Source organism: Oryzias latipes, chromosome 6 (genome assembly GCF_002234675.1).
Source record: "Oryzias latipes chromosome 6, ASM223467v1".
NCBI lineage: Eukaryota > Metazoa > Chordata > Actinopteri > Beloniformes > Adrianichthyidae > Oryzias > Oryzias latipes.
This window is the reverse complement of record NC_019864.2, coordinates 18,897,417-18,920,086: the sequence shown is the minus strand read 5'-3', so window position 1 is coordinate 18,920,086 and position 22,670 is coordinate 18,897,417. Positions and strand designations below refer to the sequence as shown.

Genomic DNA, 22,670 nt, shown 5'->3' with positions numbered 1-22,670 from the left:
TTTGGATGAGTTGGACAGTCTACAAACTGGTGGCGCGCCCCACTATAGAAGCACTGGGCTAGTGAAACAGATGACTGTGTTGTCAAATTTCCCTATCCGTTGATTGAAGTAATCATAATTAAAACTGTCTATGAAGACTCTCATTCATCCAGGTTGGTTCCATTGTAGTAGGTTTAGGGGATGTCATCTGGACTTGGTTTTTAAAAACCAAGTCCAGATGACATCCCTTAAACCTACTACAACATAATTAAAACTGGCAAGCTATACCAAGAGAAAAAAAATTAAAGGCAAAATGCGGCAGTGGTTACTCAAAGGAAGTCTTGTTTAATGAGCGTGATGAACGTGAATGTGACCTTTTGGCTTACACACACTTAACAGCGGCTGCAAAGCTGGGTGGAAGATCTTGGGTCCATTAGCATCTACACTTTTATATCAGGTGACTGATATGAGCGGGAAACTTTTTTTGGCTAAAGGGGTCATGGGAAACCCTTCTTGTTATCGTCGCTCCCAGGGTTGGGTTTCACTCGGCGGAATGCTGCTCAGGATGGCAGACATTCCCGTCTCTCTGGAGGTGCTCTGCTCGGAGGGCTGGAGCTAGGGGTGTTAACACGACACTATGTCTGTTTCAAGTCTCCCTTTGCATAAATGCTCTTTGTATGAGAGAAACAAGAACCTGAGCGCACCCAAGGCCCTTCAGGCAATTTCATTTCCAATAAGCATATGATGTTCATCTGCAGTTTGTGACATGTTTGTAACTCTCTGTTGGTCTTTCTTTTTGTTCCAGCACATATTCGTTCTTTGCCATCAACAACCAGCATCTGCAGTCCTTGTGGGACTGGAGTCAGCACAACTTGACAATCCGAGCTGGACGTCTCTTCTTCCGCCAGAACCCCAAGCTCTGCATGTCCGAGATCCACAAAATGTGGGAAAAGACGGGGATCACTGTGAAACCAGAGGGGGGAGACTTCCGTAACAATGGAGAGAAAGCCAGCTGTGAGTGCAGATGTCCAGCACGTGTTTACATTTTGAACTAAGAACCCATGCTGTGCCAATCTGTGAATTCATCATATTGAAGTCTAAAAGAAAGGTGTACTTGAAAAAGAAGCATTTTTTAATATTACCACTCATTTTTGCTGTGGATGTTTGTCAGACAGCGTGTACAAAATGTAAATCTTTAAAAAAGTGGAATGTGGGATTTAAAAAAAAGGTTTCATTTGTGCAAAATATTCTAAAAGTAAAAAATCCTTTTAAAAATTACCTTTTTTTTTTATCACTTCTTGGGTTGATGAAATACATTGAATTTTCCAAACATAAAAGCATTACTAATGTACTTTTAAAGATTGTGCTAGATTTTATCTCATTATGCATTTTCAAATAGACAATTAAATATAATTTTATATAAATACGTAAAGAATAGATCTGATTTGAAGTAAGAAATGGAAACATTTACTTTCCTTGTTTTTTAAGGATACTCTTTAATATTCTTTTTGAGTGACTTAATTAGGCTGGGGACTAAATAAAAGTATTTAGTCAGCCACTAACTGCAAGTTTTCCCACTTAAAAAGAAAAGGGAAACCTGTAATTTTCATCATAGGTATTCCTTAACTAGGAGAGAAAAAAATAGGAAAAGAAAGCCAGAAAATCACATTGTCTGATTCTTAAAGAATTTATTTGTAAATTATCTGTAAAAAGTATTGGAGTGTGGACAGGTGTCTTATATATATATATATATATATATATATATATATATATATATATATATATATATATATATATATATATATATATATATATATATATATATATATATATATATATATATATATATATATATATATATATATATATATATATATATATATATTTATATATATATATATATATATATATATATATATATATATATATATATATATATATATATATAAATAACAAGTTCAAACAGGTGCAATTAATGCAAGTAACCAGTTGAAGACAGAGGATCCTCTTACAGAAGACGTTACAGGTCTGTGAGAGCCAGAAATCCTGCTTGTTTGTAGGTGACCAAATGCAGATTTTGCACCACAATTTTCAAATCAATTCTTTAAAGATCAGGAAATTTGATTTTTATGGATTTCCCCCCCCCCTCATTTTGTCTCTCATAGTTGAGCTATACTTATGATGAAAATTACAGGCCTCTCTCATCTTTTTAAGTAGGAGAACTTGAACAATTGGTGGCTGAATAAATACTTTTTTGTTGTGTGAACCTTTTGTCAGAAAAACCAACAGTAAAACTTAACGGGAAACCAAAAATGTGAAGTTAGAAGAACAAAAGAGTAGAAAAAAAGCTTCAAGTTGCTATAATATAGTGACTGCTTTATTTTGACAATGATGGTTGTATCACAGTGGCAAAATGGCTTGACAGAAATGGCTTTTTTTTTCCTTAATAAAATGATTTTTTTCAATTGCATATTTGGTATTAAGAAAATACAAATTTTTTTTCTTATCAGCCAATAAAAATGTTCTATTTTCACATAGAATATGTCAAAACGTAAGCATACAATGTCATTGCAGGTGAAAGTCACATTCTGAAGATCAAATCTAACGTCACATCAAGTTATACAATCAAGCTGACATGGGAGCGCTATCAGGTTCCAGAATATGGAGGCCTGATCAACTTCATCGTTTTCTACAAAGAGTCGTGAGTATCCAATAACAGAGTTTTCAGCGCCGTCGTATAACTAAGATTAGCGGATTACAAGGACCCCTTTTTGTCTTCAGACCTTTCCAAAACATCACAGAGTTTGATGGCCAGGATGGCTGTGGCTCCAACAGCTGGCACATGGTGGATGTTGACCTTTCTCAGGATGAAAAACTTGACCCAAAGGTTACCCTCCAGCACCTCAATCCCTGGACCCAGTACGCTATTTTTGTACGAGCAATCACCCTGCAGGTGGAGGACAAACACATCACCGGGGCAAAGAGTGACATCATTTACATCCGCACACGTCCATCATGTGAGTCTGTAACTGTGCCGGAGCTGACCACAAATCAGTCGTTTAGTCCTAACAGCAGCAACAAGTCATGACTTTGTCTCTGTTGCAGCGCCATCTGTGCCCAAAGATGCCCACGCCTATGCAAACTCCTCCACTAAGCTGCTGGTAAAGTGGTCGCGTCCGGTTTTTCCCAATGGCAATCTGACGTACTACCTGGTGCGCTGGCAGCAGCAGCCTGAAGACAGGGAGCTCTACCAGCATAACTACTGTTCCAAAGGTTACATATTTCAGAATAAAAAAATTTGTGATTCCCCCTTTGTGTTTCCACTTTCAGTGATTCGTGTTTAGTGATTCCACCAATCACTAATTTGTGATTGGTAGGAACAGATATTAGGATATCAATTCTGTCTGATACCAATAGAATTGTTTTCTGTCTTTTGCTCCAAATTGAGCGTCTATCTCCAGATTAAAAGGTTCTATTTATGGATAACAACCTCCTCCCAAAGGGATTCCTGAATGTTACTTGGGGTACATACAAATCTTTTGGGGTCAGAATACTGTGTTTTTCTAAAAATTGTATTCTCTTTTATGACTCAGACCTGAAGATCCCCATTCGGGTGTCAGCTGGAGGATTCTCAGACGTGGAAGACGGCGCAAAACCCACCAAATCCGACCTTTCAGGTGCCAAGAAGGGTCCTTGCTGCACTTGCCAGAAGACAGCTGAAGAGAAGGACCGTGAGAAGGACGACCGAGTCTTTATCAAAATGTTTGAGAACTACCTCCACAATATCGTCTTTTATGCAAGGTATGGTTAAACTCCAATGCAAGCCTTTCTGATTCCACAGCCAGCATATTTTGCATCCGGTTTCCTACAAAGATTGGACATCGAAAGATGAACTTTGTTTGCCTTTATTAGATCAAAGTTGAGCCTTGTACGACAGTCTGGGTGTTTCTGCGCAGTTAACAGGCAGAAAGAAGCCGATGAAGAGACGCGCCAAGCAGGATCCAAATCTGTCTTGGCTCTCTCGTGGCTTTCTGTTGCTGTGGCAACAATGGCAGAGGGAATGTCAGGACGAGCTGCAATTTGGTCAACACAAACAAACCCAGGAGAGAGATGTGATTAAGAAGTCTGAAGCGTCTGGTCTAGCTGCACATTCGTTGCTAAATTTCTGTTCCCCACAACAAGGCCTGACATCTGTGTTGTGTTATCATTTTCACTTGCCTGTGGTGTAAGTCTGTGCACGTTGCACTGTCTCCAGCTCTGATGTTTTCACATGCTTGCGAATGATGTGTGCTGTGGGAGTCTTAAAGCAGCACCTTGCGAGACTTTTAAAAAATCCATTTCCTTTAATAATGTAAAATCCAGAGACCGTTTATTTAAGCTGAGTAACTGTGACTGGCTTTTCCATACAGCGTTGACTCTGTGCTGCAAAAAAAATAAATAAAATAAAGTATTAAAGTCCTCTGTCATAAACGAATTTGTATCTGTCCTCCTCCCCTCTCTGGTTGTATTTACTTGTTATCGTATAGCTTTCGAGGAAACTTGCAGGTCCCCGGCCTGCGTAAGAGGCTCAGCTGATGTGTGCGCAGGCTGCACCGTGACACAGCAGGAATTATTCCAGAGCAGATAAGGCCCTGAAAACTGTGACAATGTAATTTTTAAGAAAAGTTTGGAGATTGGACCTAGAGTGAGGCCAAGGAGAGGGCATTAAACAAAGAAGAAACGGAGGAGAAATAGTTTTTCCATTCTGTCTCCTCGGCTCTAACTCTTGCACACACTCTCTTTGTATGATGGGGTTTGTGCGCTTTTGTTTTTTTCTTTTCTTAAGTGAGACAGCTGCCAGGAAATGTACAGTATATCCATCTGGAAAATAAATGAATGAGGAAAGAGCCCCATGTGTTTGAAGATGAACGTGAAGTGCAGAAAGTGGAAAGCATTTTCAGAACCTGCTGCTGTGATGAACACCTCAATATTCTGATGAAGGCCATGAAGACATAGATTCTTATTCGACTCTTTGAAGTCATGAAGAATGATGTCTGTAATTGCTCGCTGCTTCTGTCAGCTGCTCAGTTTTTTCTGGGTTAGGACCGTCCTCCTTATTGTTTTCATTCATGCAAAAACTTTCCAATTTTTCTTCATCCCAGCGATGCTCTGACAGGCTACTAATCAGTGCCAGTCAGGCATGTGCATCTGTCTCATTACTCCACACTATTTGTTTTTTTCTTTTTTATTTATGGTGTATTGTCAGGAGTAACTCATGAGCTGGGCTTTCCTCTGCTGGATTAAAACAGCAGAGCTGTCAAACTGTCGCGTCTTCCTCCTCTTTTCCTCATTGTGTGTGTCTCTGCGCTTCTTGTATTTAAAGTCAGTTCAAGTAGTAGATTAATAATTTTTTGTTGCTTTTTCTAAACCACTAAAGCCCAAAGTTTTTAAAATTTCACAAGAATTGTTTCTTTAAGGCATTCCTGTGAACTACACCAGTTGTAGGTCTACAACGTTTCTCTTTATCTCTACTTCTCTGTTGACAACTGAGCAGGTTTACTAGCTATAACTGCTTGATAATAATGCTGGGAATCTGAATATTAAATCTGCTGCCTTGTTTGTAGATTTGAAAGATCTTAACCTGGACAACTCAAAACCTGGATCTTTCTAGGCTTTTAAAGTTAATTTGACATTTTTAATTTGTTTTTTGTTCATTTTGGATGGCAGCAAAATACAGCCGTCAAAAAATTTAAACTAAAAACATTACAATAAAAAGTATAAATAAATAAATAGAAAGCAGTGGCTAGAGTTAACCTCCTATGGGTTCTCAGATATAATAATAATTATAAAAGGGAATACTTTTTTATTTTATTTTTTTAATTTTTACTCAGCATCTATTGGGTTCCCGATTTATTCTTTGTGGAACTAAAAACGTAATTTACTTGCAATGCAGATACTTTTTCAAATGTAAATAAATTTCTTTGCCTTTTTTTTATTTTTCTGCTAAACAGTGTTTTTATGTTTCTTTTTCCAGGCCTCCAGACCGTCAACGCAGGGACGTTGTTGGAGTCGCAAACAACACTTTGTTTCCGGATGGAGCTCAGGGAAATGCTTCGCTCAGTCCAGCGGAGAACGGCACAGATGGAGTTCCCCCCGTCATAGAGTACCCCTTCTCAGAGGAGAAGGTTTCCACAGAATACCTGGAGATCCCCAGCCTGCAACCTTTCACCGTCTACCGTATCGACATCCATGCCTGCAACGAGGAGGTGGGCCTCTGCGGTGCCGGAGCGTTCGTCTTCGCCAGGACCAAACCCGCATGTGAGAAAAAGTTGACATTGTCTCTGAGAGAGGGGTGAAGCATTGCACTAACCCAGTCTACGGGGTTCCACAGATACCAGAATAACAGGCGTTTTTTCACATTTGTTCCTCAGCTGAAGCAGATGACATCCCTGGAAAGGTCGTCCCTGAAAGGAGTGACAAGGTTGAGGGCTGTATGGTGCTGCACTGGCCAGAACCCGTTGTCCCCAATGGACTCGTACTGATGTATGAGGTCAAGTACCGTCTGGGGACTGAGGTAAATCACTCACATTTCTTTCAGGTCACATATATTCACTTTTTGCAGTCACTTTTGCATTTTTTTTTATTTTTAACTGTGGATTCTGCAGCTTAATTGGCTGTAGACCATTGTCAATCAATCTCCCCCATGGCACAAATCTATAAAGCTTTGCAAACTTACATAAATCTTTGATCGCGATCAAATCTTTTATTTTCATTCTATAATACTGGACTTATTTTTCCACCAAAGTTTGAACTTTGAGTGTTTAAACAAGACAGAAAAGTGTGAAAATGTTTGTCTGTTGGAGAAAAATATATAAGGTGTGTAGTGAAGAGTTTTACAGCCTTCTACACTAGTTATAAATAAATCGATTTTCTTCGCGGATTGTACATATCGTTCGTTATTTTTAGAATGTGTATATTTGTGCATATATGTGTATATTTTCTCAATATGGCTGAAGAAAACCTCTTTGAATCCACTTCAACTTAAAAACTGAACTATGGAGCCATCCAGGATGAATGAGAGTCTTCACAGAGATGTCACGTCCACCTTCACCTGCATTTCTCTTTCTCAGCCTGAGAAACACGGATGTGTGTCACGACGGCAATACCGGCAAAACAGAGGAGCTCGTCTGACCCACCTGAGCCCCGGGAATTATTCAGCTCGTGTGCGGGCCATCTCTCTGGCCGGAAACGGATCCTGGACAGAGAGCATCTACTTTTACGTGCCTCCCCCTAAACGTAACCTTTGCTTCTTTTGATGCTTTGAAACTAGATTAAAAACAGCACAATTTACTATTAATGTCTGGTTTTTGTTTCTCATCCCAACAGGAGATGATGACGTTACGTTCTACTTGTCCATTATAATTCCCATTATAGTGACGCTCTTCATCGCCAGCCTCATCACCATTTTGTTCTTCATCAACAAAAAGAGGCAAGTGTTTCCGCCAACCCGGCCTCCTGCTTCTTGAGTAGAAGCTTAACGATCAGCGGAACGTTAATTAGACTTAATGAGCCTTTTCATTAGCATTCCCCTATGAGAAAGAGTAAACCTCATGTCTAGTGTTATCACAGAAATAGCCCGTCGGCTCATTGGGCTGGGTTTGTGTTTGCAGGAACAGCAACAGACTGGGCAATGGAGTCCTGTATGCATCCGTCAACCCAGAGTACATAAGTGCAGCTGAGAGTAAGGATGTCACGTTATTTCCTCCATTTCCCACAGTTCTGTTCTCATATCAGTGTGATAGTGACCTGCAGGATCTTTCTGCTACAGTGTACACTCCAGACGAATGGGAGGTGGCTCGAGAGAAGATCACCATGCACAAGGAGCTGGGTCAGGGCTCTTTTGGCATGGTGTACGAGGGCCTCGCAAAGGGCGTCGTCAAGGATGAACCTGAGACACGGGTGGCCATCAAGACGGTCAATGAATCGGCCAGCATGAGGGAGCGGATCGAGTTTTTGAACGAGGCGTCAGTCATGAAGGAGTTCAACTGTCACCATGTGGTAAGGCGGCAAAACCCAAAAGAGACTATTTTCTAAGAAATTGAAAAGCAAAGCAGTACTAGAATTTGCCATTTTGTTTAAATAGCATTTATGGAAAGATCTGAAAAGGCTGGATAACTATTTTATGTGGGCATCCTTAAGATTTTCTCTTAGGAAGTAGTTCTGGTTGACGAAACGGGAAATGCTCAACCACAATATTTAGTTTAAATCACTTGCAGATAGATGAAAAAGCTGCTTCCCAAATATATAATGGAAATCAAGAACAGGTTTAGCTAAGTTCTATAGTAGTGGTCTCCAACCCCTGGACTGCTTGTACTGGGATGCAGAGGAAAAAACACAACCTACCTTTTTGTCTTTTGTTCATAATCAGATTTTAAAGGACGTTTTATTTTGGAATGGGTCTAGATGACCCAACTCCCAATGGTAAAATGCCTAGGATAGCACAAGGGTTACAGCGACTGCACTGACCGCTAAATTGAAACCCTCAAAGCTCAGAAAATTAACCAAAAAAAACATATTTGGAAAGTTTCTTTTTTACAGAAAAGAGCCAGGGAGAAAACAAAAGAAGTTTTGACTTCAAAGAAAAAAGAAAGCTGCATTTAACAGACAAAAACCAGGAGTCTTTGCACCAAATATCTGGATTTATTGCAATGGTTGTCTCAAAACTCAAACACCATAATAATAATAATAATAATAATGTGTAGTATTAAGCCACCACCTGTCTACTGTTACAAGAGTGCTGCTAATAAAGTTGTTCAAATGGTGGATTCATATCAATATATCTATAAAATACCAGTTTTATTGACCCTTTTTTTTTCTTTTCTTTTTTGTATTTATCCAGCGTCCGATTTTTTTTTAGTTATGTGTTAAGGGAAAATCTGGATTCCATTTTAATGGATCCTACATGAACTGTTGCTTTGCTTGGATTAATATAGGTGCGCCTGCTTGGTGTAGTCTCCCAGGGACAACCAACCTTGGTGATCATGGAGTTGATGACCCGGGGAGACCTCAAGAGCCACCTGCGCTCCCTACGCAACGAAGTAAGCCGCTTTTGCCTCAAAACACACACGCACCTTCCAAATGCAACCGTTATCACGACTGGAATATTTTAAATCGATTGTTTCACTTAAAGCTTTGTTACATGATTTGATATGAAGTCTGGCATCGTTAAAGCACTTTGTCATTTCCCTTCTCTTTGCTGTGCCACAGAACTCCAACAGCCAGGTCCTGCCACCGCTTAAAAAGATGATCCAGATGGCCGGAGAAATTGCAGACGGCATGGCCTACCTGAATGCCAATAAGTTTGTCCACAGGGACCTGGCTGCCAGGAACTGCATGGTTACAGAGGATTTCACAGTGAAGATTGGAGGTAGGAGACGCCTTCAGGTTCTCCAGAGTTGAAGCCACTGTGCGAGTTTCAATCTGGGTTTGGAATAGTAGATTCTTAATATAGACGGAGACTTAGTAGGTGGGTGGAATAGATCAGCACATATTTAGCAGCTTTCCTAACTTCACTTGTGTTTTTTTTCTCCTCCTGCAGATTTCGGCATGACGAGAGATATTTATGAGACAGATTATTATCGAAAAGGGGGGAAAGGCCTGCTTCCTGTTCGCTGGATGTCTCCAGAGTCACTAAAAGATGGCGTGTTCACAACGATGTCTGACGTCTGGTATGTGTACGCATTACTCTTGTGGCGTGCTGAACCTGCCTGAGTCCAGGGAGTTTGTGCAGCCTGCCTATTTAGGGGCTGTTTGTGTGAGAGAACAGTCGTGCGGTCACAGGTTTTTGGAACTTGAATTTACTGCCATGGCGACCGACTTTTCCAAACAAATCAGAAACATTTGTGGTTTTCTAGGTGGACAGAACATCATTTTTTGAGCTAAAACGTGTGGGATTGTGAAGAACTTAAGCAAACAAAAAGTTGATAATTGTGTTTTTTTTTGTGGCTGTTCTTGAAGTGAACTAATGATAAAAGCCTCAGACATAAATGTATATGATGTGTAGAAACGCGTCTTATACAAACACGCCCCACCATTTCCCTGCTGCTCCGTCTGCAACCTACAGGCATGTCTCAGGAAATTGCATTAAGCTGCTTTCATTATTCCGCCTGCTGTGTCCTCATCTGCACTGGGAGCTCATCAATTCTATTTACCAATGCTCTCATATTTCCTAAAGATGATGGGCCCAGGAAATTGTTTAAAGCTCTTCCTCCTTGTTCTCAATTTCGCTCTTTCCCTGGGCATTACTCGGGTCTGGCAAGCATGTAAAGACGTGCCTGTTGTCATGGATACCCATCACAGCAGATGTTAAGAAGTGCAACAATTACCAACAGACCTTTAAGCAGAACAGCGTTCAAGTCGGTTTTGACCCGACAGGCTTCACCAGGCGGCCACTGATATCCCATCGCTATAGAAACCATACATTTTACCAAATTGTCTTCCAAAATATATGTTTGCTTCTTTTGTTTGCCTGGTAGAACTGTATTATTGGCTGGAACACATTGTTTTAAACACCTCTTTCCTGTTTAAACTCAGTGTCTCGTGTGTTTGTCCCTAAAGGTGGGTTCAAACTGGTCCAGATGTTGACAAATGTGAAGCAGGCTCTCATCTATACTTCTTGTACTCTAAACGTACCTCATGGGTGCCTTAAAAGACCCTCTTTTAATTTATTTTCAGCCTCTATAAGCATGACGTCTATAAGTGGATGGATCAGAATGGAGCAGAGCAGGGAGCCTGTGACCCACTCAGCGTACTTTCTACGCCCCACATTCTTCTTTTTCTCAAACGCCTTTTTTTGGTCTGCTCCTAATTCCCAATTTGAATAAAAGAAATACTCAGAAATGCTCATTTTAAGCTGAATTTTCTTAATATCTTTCCTTCACCATGAGAAAAATGCCACAAGAATATGTGGAAATCTCCAAAATTACAATTTCTAATGGAGTGGCTCTTTAAGTTAAATTTTCCGTTTTATTTGCATCCACAACTTTATTGTTCACAGGCATAAAACTGTTGTGTAACAATGTTTTTAGCAACTTTACTGTAGCTTGACAGTAAAGGAAACTTTTTGGAAGAGCATTAGATTAAAAAAAAGACTTCTGTTTGCTCATGTTGTGTTGCAGGTCATTTGGCGTGGTGTTGTGGGAGATCGCTACGCTGTCGGAGCAGCCCTACCAGGGAATGTCCAATGAACAAGTGCTGCGCTTTGTCATGGAAGGAGGACTCCTGGACAAACCCGACAACTGCCCTGACATGCTGTAAGTCCGGGGTCTTTTCCTCCGTCTTCGGTCCCGATAATATTTTGCCGTCTTACTATTTTGAGCTGGGGCTTTAGGCGTAAGACATACGGCGTGTGCGTGCGCGGGGAGGGCCAAAAGAGGAGGACTGAGAATAACGTCACTGGTTAAATGTAGGCTGTTGACTTCATGGCCTCAGCGGTCAGCTGATGGGGGTGGGGGGGGGGCTTCTCACCTGCTCTGCATCGGCCCATAGAAGGAATGCCAAAACCCATGTGTGAAACATGCCCCGCATTCCCGGCGCGGAGGGCAACGGTGTCCATCACGCCCGCCAGGAGACGAACAGCCATCAAATCAATTGTTTCACCCATGAAGAATCCCTCTCTGACACGCAGCAGGCTTTTAGAAAGATGAAATGTGAGCAAAGTTTGCAAAGCTGCATGCGTGACCTCGATGAGAAAGCCTTCTCCCTCCTCCCTCCCGCCCTCCATGGCTGACCTCACCTTCAAAACAGGACAAGGAGAACAGAATAGAGGGCCGTGTGTTGTTCAGACACAAACCTCTGGTTTCTATGGCAGCCTCACTGTTTTGTCCTGATTACAGGAGTGTGTGGATCCTGTCGCGGAGGTGCTGGTGGACTGGGGGCTTAGCCTCCTGGTTTTCAAGCGGCGCGCCAGGGAGTTAGGCTGTAGCCGCTGGTCACTAGCGGTGATTTAACATGGAAAGCAGCACATGACAAAAGCAGATGAGAGCCTGGGTTTCAAGCAAAGATGGGCTAGAGAGATGTGAAGAGTGGAGGCCACAGTAACGCGCAGATGGATGAGTCATCTTTGGACGGCTTTGAATGTCTCCTTGTTTTTGGTTCCTCAGGTAGATTTGGGTCATCGTGTTTCTGACTAGAGTTTCCCGGAGACAAATGTCCATTCTCTTCCACTGAGCTGGATGAAATAAAACAAGCTCTGCTCTATTTTGGAACGGGGTTTATCCCTTAGCGTTATTAGATGAGTGTTTTTTTTTTTTTTTACATTCAGGGACTTTTTCTTGTGAGAGAATTCGTCTGTTCTTTGTTTGAGGCATTAGGGCTTGTTTAAATATTCACATTTACTCTAAAGTTAACTTAAACTTTTGTGTTTTTTGGTTAAACCATGGCTTTTTTTGTACTTCAAAAGCCCACTTTTAATAGTCATTGTGCAGTTTTTTCCACCACAGCTCTGGTGTCAGGTAAGTAAGTAGTCAGAAACATCTGAAATGAACAAAGATGTAAAGATTGCATTCAAATAGGAACGATACAGGTCAAAAGGTGCAACTTCAAAATTAAAAAGTTGGCGTTTTATTTATACACTAATCTTTCCAACTGTATTTTATTGCAAATTAGTTAAAGTAGTAAAATGTATGCAAAAACTGTAACACCATTGGATCCGTGGCATCAAGTTGTCCTAATGTCAGTTAATGAAGAGTTTTGAGTTTTTTCAGCACATGAGCAGAGCAGGGAAAACATGCAATTTGACAGGATGTGCACTGCAAAAACAGGCCTCGTTGAAATAAGTAAAAAAAATGATTGGAATTAGATAAAAAATATACTCTTAAATACACATCTCAGGTAATGAGGTAAGAAATATGTTCTCACCAAGAATTCCTGTTTTAAAAAAAATTTTTGGTCAACAAGACATGTTTCCTCAAACTAAGATTATTTTCCTATTGAAAACCTTCTTGAAAAGATTATTTTCTTACAAGAACCAAAATAAGACCACATATTCTTGAACTAAGGGTCTTCTTTTTTTTTTACTTGAAATTCAGTTATTGTAGTGTAAGCAGCTCATCTTAACCTGGTGATAACGGTGTAAGTCGTGTGTGCAGTGACTGACAGGATCCTGGAAAGAAATGAGGATTTACTGGAGCATTTTATGAAATTTACACAAGTGGCCGTGGAAAGGAAAAGACGTGAAAGTGGACAGCATTCTCCTGGTGACGAGCAAGATCCTTGGAGATGCTTCATGCTATTCAGGAGAGTTAGATAGTTCCTCTTCAGGCTGCGGAAGTGGTTTTACTCCTGGAAAAGAAATAAAGAGTTAATAGAAAAGAAGGAGCAACAACAAAGTTGAGATGGCCTGAGGTGTTTGTGTCAGTCAGCCATGGGGAATATTCCTAGCTTGTTTGTGTGGAGCTGAGGTGCCGCAACACTGTTTTATGAGCTTGTTTTGACATTCCCAAAGCTCGGTTGCTTGTTGGGTCAGTAACCTTAAATGTGATTTACTGATCTGTCAAATTGCTGATCCGACCAAATGTTTTTTACTGTGGTTAAAAAAAGAAGAAAAAAAAGAAAATGCTGAAAAAACTTCCTGAACTTACTTATCAAAGTGACCATAAGAATTTCTCTAAGATTTACTGTCTGTAAGCAGCTAAAAGCCTTTAGAGTGAATTATACTGCAGTCTACATTTCTTTTGCATTTTAAATAAATCCTTTTTTGGGTAAATGTCTCCAAGCTGCCAGGAAACTCTCATCAGACTTTTACTTATCGTGCACTGAGTCATAGTGGAAGAGGACAAAAAATCCCTCTAGTCCTATTTTTGGATTGATTTTACAGTATTGGGAAACCTTTATAATTTGTATTCATCAAGACCAACATACTGTGGTTTGAAATTTGTTTTGAGGATTTAAGAAAAAGGTTTAATCTTCAGCTTCTGCTGCCACCTGCTGGTGAGAAACAGAGTGACCATGAACCAAAGAAATTCAAGCTTTCAAGAAGTGTTTTTACAAATGGAGTTACACTCGAAATGACATCATTAGTTATGTTTCTGTCCCTCATCTCAGGTTTGAGCTAATGAGGATGTGCTGGCAGTATAACCCCAAGATGCGTCCGACCTTCCTGGAGATAATCAACACCATCAAGGACGATCTGGATCCTTCCTTCAGGGAAGTCAGCTTCTTCTACAGCGAGGAGAACAAGCCGCCGGACACAGAGGAGCTGGATATGGAGGTAGAAAACATGGAGAACATTCCACTGGACCCCGTATCCACGAGGCAGCCGGCCGTTATTCACCCGTCCGGAAGCACACTGCCTCCTTCTGCCCAGCATTTGGCCCCCATGCAAGGCCCAAGTACTCCTTTGCTGGGACCTGTGTCCCCCTCACACCCGGGCTATGTAGCTACAACTGTGGGATCTCCGGGACACGACAAGCACTCAGGGCATGTTTTGGTCAACGGACCTGTGGTGGTGCTGCGGCCCAACTTTGAGGAGATCCAACCATATGCACACATGAACGGGGGCAGAAAGAATGAACGGGCATTACCGCTGCCCCAGTCGTCGGCCTGCTGATATCTGTCGAGCCCCTCCTCTTCCTCGCACACAGGGTAACTCTCCATCTCTTCCGTGAGGGACGGGTGAAGTAAGACATTGAGTTGGTTCTACTGTGTGTCAGTAGACGATCTCTTCACTCGATTAAGGTCAGACTCTCAAAGAAACTGTAAAACATCACAGAAACCTGCTGAAGCGTTTGGAGTTTGGCGGCTCAGACACACTGGGGGGCTCCTTCCTGCGCAGCCTGTTTTTCAACCTTTTGTCACAAACATGTTCTCCGAGGAGGAAAACACCACAGGCATGTACAGACTTCCATGAACTCGCTCGTCTTTTTAGCATATCTTATCAGCGAAACCAACAGAAGAGCACTTTTTGTTCCTGAGGATTTCAGAGAGGGGAATGTTTCTCCTCAACATGGTACTGCTCCATTTCCAAAATGGCTTTTCATCAATGAATTTCTGTTTTTGTCATTTTCTACAAACATACTGGTTCAAGTTTGCCTCATAATGAACTTTTGGATACAGATTTCTATCGGGTGTGGGTCAAAACGGTAAAGTCCGTAAAGTCTATTGGGTCAAAACGGTAAAGTCCGTAAAGTCTATTGTACATCTGCCAAACTTTTGCCAATTGACTTTTATTTTCATCCAATTTGATACAGGTGTCACTTTGTGATAAGGTGGGGATTCAGAGTTCAGAGAGTCTGGGCAGTTAAATTAATGTTTTCAGAATAATTTCTCATCATTGACAGAATTTGCATCTGCGGGTTTTTCGCGTTTCTAAAAATCGTAAATCAAATGTTTTTTATGATTTCTAAGCCTTTATTTTTGTTTTCTTCTAAGGGAAATAAGTCCATATCAACGTCAATTTTTGAATGTCATTTTGTGTTGCCCTTTTTAAAAAAAATTTTTTTTTAAGTAAGGTGAATTGGCAAAATCATGTCCAAATTCAAATCTGAAGTCCTGCTGAAAACCTCAAATGTCACTTTTGACATTTTTCCTGTCATCATGCTTCACTGCACAGACCTGGTCCGGTTTGGTCATCAAACTCTGAATCCCATCTTTAATTTACCTTTGTTTACTTTGAAGAAAAAAAAAGGCAAAAAGTCTCACACTGAGAGTTTACTTCACTTTCCGATCTGTCAGTACAAGTCAGCTGCTGTCTTCAGGTGTTTTCCTGACGTTCGTCAACGCGCGTTTCAGGTCGGAACTGTTCGGATTCAGTGGCACCAAACTAATCGTCCCAAACATACAAGCTGTTAGGAGAGATGTTACGATCCTCTGGACGGCTCCAAAGGAGGTCTCTTTTGAGAAGCCGTCACCATATCTCTGCATTTCAAAACACATCAGAAAGGTCTTACAGTCCTATTTTTGACTGCAGGATCATTTTTTTATAAACCTTTTTTTGTCACTTTTTTAAAGAACCTTTTTATGGTTGAAAATGTTTGCCTCTATGTCTGTACAGAACAAAGCTGCTATTTTATTCTTTCTCTTTTTGGATGATTCTATATAAATATATATAAATATATCATTTTCTTCAGGTTTGATATTTTGTGATCTCCACAAGCAGTCCATTTTTAAGAACCATAAACTCTGTTCAAAGCTCTTTAAATACAAACGAGTGCCCACCCCCCAAAAAAAGGTTTTCATCTCCAGCAACACTCAAGTTTGTTCCAATGCCTTTTTTTTATATTTGTGAAAAGTTTTGCTCCTTGTTTTGTGGGTATTTGTTAAAATTATTTGGAATGGACACCTTAGCTCTACGTGTGAGCGTGTATTTTCGCCCCCCCCCCCCCCCTTTTTTTTTTTTTTTTGCGTGTGTGTATATTTGTGTTGTTCAGCACTGCGCCTAGTGTTGCCCCCTCTAGGTGCAACTCAATCTCAGGTCAAAATATAGGCTTTGCTTTCTCCACACATTCTTTTAGCATCTTGTTCTCGTGCTACCCCATCGCCCTGCCTTCCTGCCCCCATCTTTGCCGCTGTTTGTTACATAGTCTTGTTTTTGTTTTTAACCGCTGGCTGATCTGCCCCCCCCCCCCTCCAGTGTCTCCTGTCAAAACTACAATTTGTTCCAGCGTTAAAATAATTTCTGTATACTATTTTTTATTTTTTTACCCCATCCATTTAAGGCTTCCTTTGTAATAAGTAGGGCTAATCAGTTTGCCTTATTTGACTGACTAAACCAACTCTTCAGGCTTTTTATTTTTTGGTGGCTAATATTTTTACTTTTTCATAGTAACACCCCCAAAACTGATTGTCTTCAACACCTCCTCTTCTAAAAAAAAAAAAAAAAACAGGATGGGTTTAAGTCCAGGGAAGGGAACAAGTTCAATGTCAGGAATGAAAGACGTCTTAAAACGGCAAAATATTGAAAATGTTTGGAAGGATTTCTACTCATCTTGCCTGTTGTTTTCTTTTCCTTTAATTTTATTTTTTTTATAGGAATTTTAATTTATTTATGCTTGTTTCCTTTGCGATATCAACTTAAATCACTGCCCCATCATTCAGTAAAACATAAAATGATTATTTTTATTATTATCACGTTTTTGTATGCATTGTCCTTGGTGTCGTGACTGGGGGACTTTAAAAGCTTTTTTTTCTAAATTATTATTATTATTTTTTTCCCTTCAGGCATCTATCTACCTCACTCTTTAAATATATTTGTGCATATGGAAATCAGACACATCTCTTGATCGTCGGTTTTAGCAGAGACCTCTTCAGAGTTAAATCCCCAGGGATCTCAATAAACCTCATGAAACATACTAAAACAGAAGAGGGCCATGTTGCAAGTCAGACTTATTCATCATTTTACTTTTACTTTAATTTTTATTCCAAAAACAAAATCTCCACCTCTGTAATTCAACAGAAAAACATGAACAATGCTGCTGCCTTTTGTGTGGTCTCCTAAAGGAGGGTCAAACTGCATTTACTATCTATGAAAATCACCCTAGATAGACTAAATGACACCTTTTTTTTGACCAACAGCTGGTGAAGCACAGCGTGTGAGAAGTGGGTGGAGCTTAAGACTTTCCATTTTCCGCTCGCTCTGAACGCAGTCACAACCTCAGATCCTCAAAACACAACCGTATCTTTCTCATCTCAAATGCATTTATACAAAAATATTTAAAAAAAAGGGACACAGTTTTCACATAAATAAAGATACATATATATTTGTGCATCATCCCATATTACAGCTGGAGTTGATTCTGAACAGATAAAACTGACCTTTACCATGAGGTTAGTACTGTGAATGTAACCAGAATAACTCCATATTAAAAAAATAAACACATTTAAGAAGCAGCAAATCCACCTCTTACCTTCAATAAAATAAAAGCATTTTTATATTTGATTCTAAGCAACAAGAGAAAAAAGAAACATGCATTATGCATAAATTACTTGAATGTCATTATTTATTCTGTCCGAGTGAACCCACTGAATGCAATGATGTTTTGGTCCTATTGTTTATTCCCACTCTCATCCATCCAACTATATTAATGACCAATTTTGATGTGTTTTTTCCCCCTCATTTCTTTAAATGAATTGTGTAATGAATTGTTCAGTCCCCTATGGGAGGGTTCTAGTTAATCCCTTCCAAAAACAAGTTTGTGTTTAATGTGACACAGTAGTTCTTAAATCCCAAAACGAGTGCGTTCATTGATATGCTGGGGGTGGTTGATTAGTTCGCTAAATAAAACCCCAAGAAAAAGAAAAAATAGGAATCATAATCATACCTGTATGCACAATTTTTCCCCAAAAATTAAACAATTTTTTTCAGTCCGATATCTGCCAAAAATCATTAGAAAACTGATCTTTAACATATCCTTTCAAGCACAAAGCAATCCGAATCACCACTTGGACACGGGACGGGAATTCAGAATAGACGTGATTAGAAAAATCTGATAGTTTACAGCATCAACAACAGTTGTTTGTATTTCCAGCATAAACATATGGTTACTACACTTTATTGATTCTTCTCAACGTGTTGCTTTTAGTATGTTCTTTGTGAAAATTTCAGGTTTACGGAGGATGCATCGCTGCATCCACCTGCAATAATAGGTTCAAGGTTTATCATTATGGTCTGATTTTTTTTTTTTAATGATTTTCATTCCTACACCATTTCAAGGGGCCTTGGTCTACTACTATGATCGTATAATGCTGTTGCGTAAATCTTGATGTTTATAACATGATCGGGGAACGAAATAATCAATCGACTTTCACTTGACTGTCTGTATCCGAGGCCTCAAACGTTTTTTCTTCACTCCTTTAGCCAAGATGGTGTATTTTTTGACATGCCATGTCCATATGTGTATCTGAAAATTTCTTGTATTTTACTTTTTTTCTGAAATTTTGAATAAATAAATAAATGAATGAAAGAAAATAATGTGGTTGGTCTTGGTGTCTCTGCACTGTAACCTCTCTTTTATTTATTTTTTTATTCGTGGTTTGTACGATGTTTGCTGTGAGAGGACCTACCTCGCCGTCCTCCAGTTGTTGGAGCATGGTGAGGATGACGGTCGCAGAACGGGCACCAATCTGTCCGCTGATGCAAGGCAGCCGGATGAGGGGATGTGGATGAAAGCTGCTCTCTGATGGCCATGATGCAGAGAGCAATAATATGCAAAATCACACAAAAACCTGGAAAAAACATTTAAATAAACATTACTTTGTAAGTATTTGTATTAAATGGAAAACATTTAGCAAGTTATAAGAGTACATATTATGTTGGTAAAAGGGATATAGTCAATCAGGAAGTAAATAATCAATTTCTGGCAAACTGTCTGCCTCTGTATGCACATGCGATGCAAACAAAAAGACATCCAATCACAAGCTCACTTCTACCTAATCGAGTCTCTTATATTTGGCTAAAGGTGAACTGCAGTGATGGATGTGTTGTTTTGTTCACTAAACATTTAATAACCCTTTATTGTTATTTTCAACACATCAATCAATACCTGAATGAATTCATGTGGCACCTTTTTATTTGAAGCTCTTTATGTCGAAAAGATGTTTGTTTTTGTTACCTAAAATAAACCGCCCCAGTAAGAAAAAACAAACGTTTTATTCTGACGAAAGGCATTTTTTAAATTATAGTATAATTGCCAAATTAATAATACTATATCCAGATCAGTGGTTTGCAACCTGTTGCTCTGGAGCCACATGCATTATTTTATTCTTTTTTGAAGAAAGGATTTGAATAAATAATGGGTTTGTAGGTTTGGTTAATTTATTTTAGTTAATTCCGTTTATTTTTATTTTTTAAAATTTTTAAAATGTAAAATAACAGCAAAATGTTGGGGAAAGGTTTAATTTACTGTCAGAGCGGTTTTATAACAATTTGCTAAAAGAACATATTCTTCACCAACGTAGTCGTGTTTGTATTTGATAGTAAAAGCAGAAAAAGGATGACGGTGCACCGAAATGATAGAAAGTGCCATGTTTGACTTTTGTTTTCTTACATTTTGAATTCAAATGAATCTGCTGCAGCAGGAAGATCTCTTTTGACACAGGTTGCATTTTATTTTGAAAGGAACCTGTGAGTGCTGCTGTCAAAAGGAAAAGAAGTCAAACATTTTATATATAGAAAAATATCACACTTTTATAAGTCAATACTTGTAAATATTTAAAAACTACATTTGTAAATGAATAGATTAATGAGCACAAAAATAGAGTGCATTTTCTAAACAATAAAGTGGGGAACTCTTCCAGAAGGCTCTCTTAGTATTAAAAGTTGCAGACGCCAGATCTAAATTGTATCCATTTCGGTAAAAGAATTGGACTGAAGCATATTGCCACAAAATTAGTTGGATCTGTTACGTATTGATTTGTGGACCACATATGGAGATGCGTGTCATGTTAGGGGAAAGTTACACAACCCCACTATTAAAATAATTCATAAATGATAGCACACCTTCCAGCATCTGCTGAAGGAAGGACATCCATCTCTGTGTCTTTGATGTGCTTTGAAACAGCCCTCATGTTGATGATGGAGTGCAGTTTTTCTGGACCACCTTCCATGCAGCTTTGGGGGCAGAAGCCACACACATCTCTGTCTTTGAAGCCCCTGTTCCTCCCGGATTGCTCCAGCAGCAAAACCCTGGAACCTCTGGCAATGCCCAGATGGACAGCAAACTGGAAACCACCAAAGAAATGCATCACGTGTTTAAAAAAAAGAACATAAAAAATCCAAACCTTTTATTTTCTAACCTTCGGTTTAAGGCTTTGCCAGAGTTCAGTGATAATCTGCTGGGTCTTAACATAGCTCACTGGCACCTCCATGCTGTGAACTTCAAACTTCTCTCCCAGTCCAGCTTCCTTCAACGCCTGCCCTCATTTGACAAAATGCATGTCTGTGCAAAGTCACGTGACAGAAATACGTCACTTTGATCATTACCTGAGCTGCTTTCCAGCTGGGATTCACTAGGAACTCTTTAAATGGGCCGAACCCTTGTATAAAAATTAGGATAAACATGAGCATAAAAACTGGATTAATGATTAGCACGCTCACCAACAACTTCCTGTTTTACCTGTAACCACCACCGTGTCTCTGTCATTCATTTAGCCTGATTTAACGGCAGAAGAGTTCATCAAAAGCGTATATTATGCTGGCAAACAGTCCAGGGGGTTAATATAAGAAGATTCTCCGTCATCAAGGTCATGCTCTTACGGGGTTCTGTTCTTAAAGGCAACAGGACATCTTGCGATTCTAAGCTCTAGCAGTGACATTTGTCTCCACTTGGGGGCGCTCGTGTCAAACAATCAGCTGCCACAGCTTCAGGAATGCGATGCGTTCATGTGCTTCAGATAAAAAAACTTGGTTTGCCCCGTCACAAGTCACAAACACGCTTCACCCGATGTTAAGTGTACATTTTATATGCTGTATGATCTTGTCATACACAACACATTGTATTACAAAAATATCTGATGACACTTCAACAAGTACGGGACAAAAAACATTGAGACATCATCAATGTCCTATTTTACAAGAGCATAAACTACTAAACTATAACTGTCCCAGCTTTATCTGATTTATAAAATTATTCATGGTTTTATAGTGGGATTGTTTTGACGACATTGATTTCTAGCTTTAGGTTTCTTTTATTTTTATCCACTTACAATGTTTATCAAACTAGTGCTCTGTTGTGTTTACATTGTTTTTACCCATTAATGATGTTTCTATTGCTAATTTATATTTTAACAATTTATTTTTCACCCTTATACAATATTAACATCTGATTTTTATTGATGTTTTATGTTGTATTTTTGTTGTCAATTTCACTTTGTTTTTTGGAGGGACACATTGACCACCTGCTTAGGGACCACAGAAGAAAACCTCTGCAGACATGCTTTTGCTTTTTTATTTTTACATATTTAATGTCCCTGTCAAACACTGGGCACTCTCCCTCTTTTTACATTCCATCAACCACCACTGTAGAACATAAACACTAACCCGAGCACAGGTGTCAGTTCACCTTTGCACAAACAGTATGCGTGACAGAAATGGTTTGTATGCATAAGTATGCGCGTGTGAGCTGTAGTTGTGTTGCGTAGCTCCATGCTGACATGTTTGTATGTGAAGATGTTTGGAGCCAACAGGTATGTTTGTAACATTTGAGTATGTGTGGGCAGGCCCCGCCCCTTTTCACTATCATCCACACCTTACAGATGATAGACTTCTTCTGTTACTTTGTGATTCTACACCACCACCACCCCCCAATTCTGTAAGCATCCTCCAACTTCCTTAACCCCCTTTTTCCTCCCCTTTCTTCTGATCTCTTACCTATTCTCTCTAACAACTCACTTTCTTCCTCTCTCTTCTTCTTTTCTGTCCGGTCCAACAAAAAAAGTAATAGTATAATAGTATAAATACAGTTTAGCTTCAAATACAAAGGGGTTTATACAAATATACACCTCATGTGTCAGAAGATTCACAACTTTTTATTGTAACAGTAAAATCTATCCAACACAAGAGGCCTTCAGCTCTCATCTGTTTGCTCAGCTGTTTTACAGGACAAATGTACCAGTCAAATAAATTATAAATAAATAAAATTGATTAAAAGTAGTCTCCAACAGGTCTGAAAAATAGATGAAAGATAAGCAGTTAAAATAACATTCATATTCCACAGTAT

The 22,670-nt window shown here is 39.5% G+C and overlaps 2 protein-coding genes across 2 annotated transcripts in view; one reads left to right on the top strand and one right to left on the bottom strand.

Moving 5' to 3' along the window:
* Positions 1 to 18,925, top strand: part of LOC101173298 (insulin-like growth factor 1 receptor) — a 77,412-nt gene extending 58,487 nt beyond the window's left edge. The window contains exons 6-21 of the mRNA XM_004069661.4: positions 785 to 993; positions 2,554 to 2,680; positions 2,761 to 2,996; positions 3,085 to 3,252; positions 3,573 to 3,780; positions 5,993 to 6,276; positions 6,390 to 6,532; positions 7,089 to 7,254; positions 7,345 to 7,447; positions 7,629 to 7,699; positions 7,787 to 8,016; positions 8,952 to 9,056; positions 9,226 to 9,385; positions 9,557 to 9,686; positions 11,136 to 11,270; positions 14,062 to 18,925. Coding sequence (XP_004069709.1) covers positions 785 to 993; positions 2,554 to 2,680; positions 2,761 to 2,996; positions 3,085 to 3,252; positions 3,573 to 3,780; positions 5,993 to 6,276; positions 6,390 to 6,532; positions 7,089 to 7,254; positions 7,345 to 7,447; positions 7,629 to 7,699; positions 7,787 to 8,016; positions 8,952 to 9,056; positions 9,226 to 9,385; positions 9,557 to 9,686; positions 11,136 to 11,270; positions 14,062 to 14,566 — 2,980 coding nt within the window. The 3' untranslated portion in view covers positions 14,567 to 18,925. The remainder of the gene's footprint in view (positions 1 to 784; positions 994 to 2,553; positions 2,681 to 2,760; positions 2,997 to 3,084; positions 3,253 to 3,572; positions 3,781 to 5,992; positions 6,277 to 6,389; positions 6,533 to 7,088; positions 7,255 to 7,344; positions 7,448 to 7,628; positions 7,700 to 7,786; positions 8,017 to 8,951; positions 9,057 to 9,225; positions 9,386 to 9,556; positions 9,687 to 11,135; positions 11,271 to 14,061) is intronic.
* LOC105354227 (pyroglutamyl-peptidase 1-like) lies at positions 13,126 to 21,257 on the bottom strand. Its single transcript, XM_011476150.3, has 6 exons — positions 21,069 to 21,257; positions 20,936 to 20,988; positions 20,749 to 20,865; positions 20,453 to 20,673; positions 19,018 to 19,179; positions 13,126 to 13,299 (listed from the first exon to the last, which is right to left on the bottom strand). Exons 1-6 carry the CDS (start codon positions 21,097 to 21,099, stop codon positions 13,275 to 13,277), a joined length of 609 nt encoding a protein of 202 aa, XP_011474452.1. The 5' UTR covers positions 21,100 to 21,257; the 3' UTR covers positions 13,126 to 13,274.
* Positions 21,258 to 22,670: the final 1,413 nt, after the last annotated feature.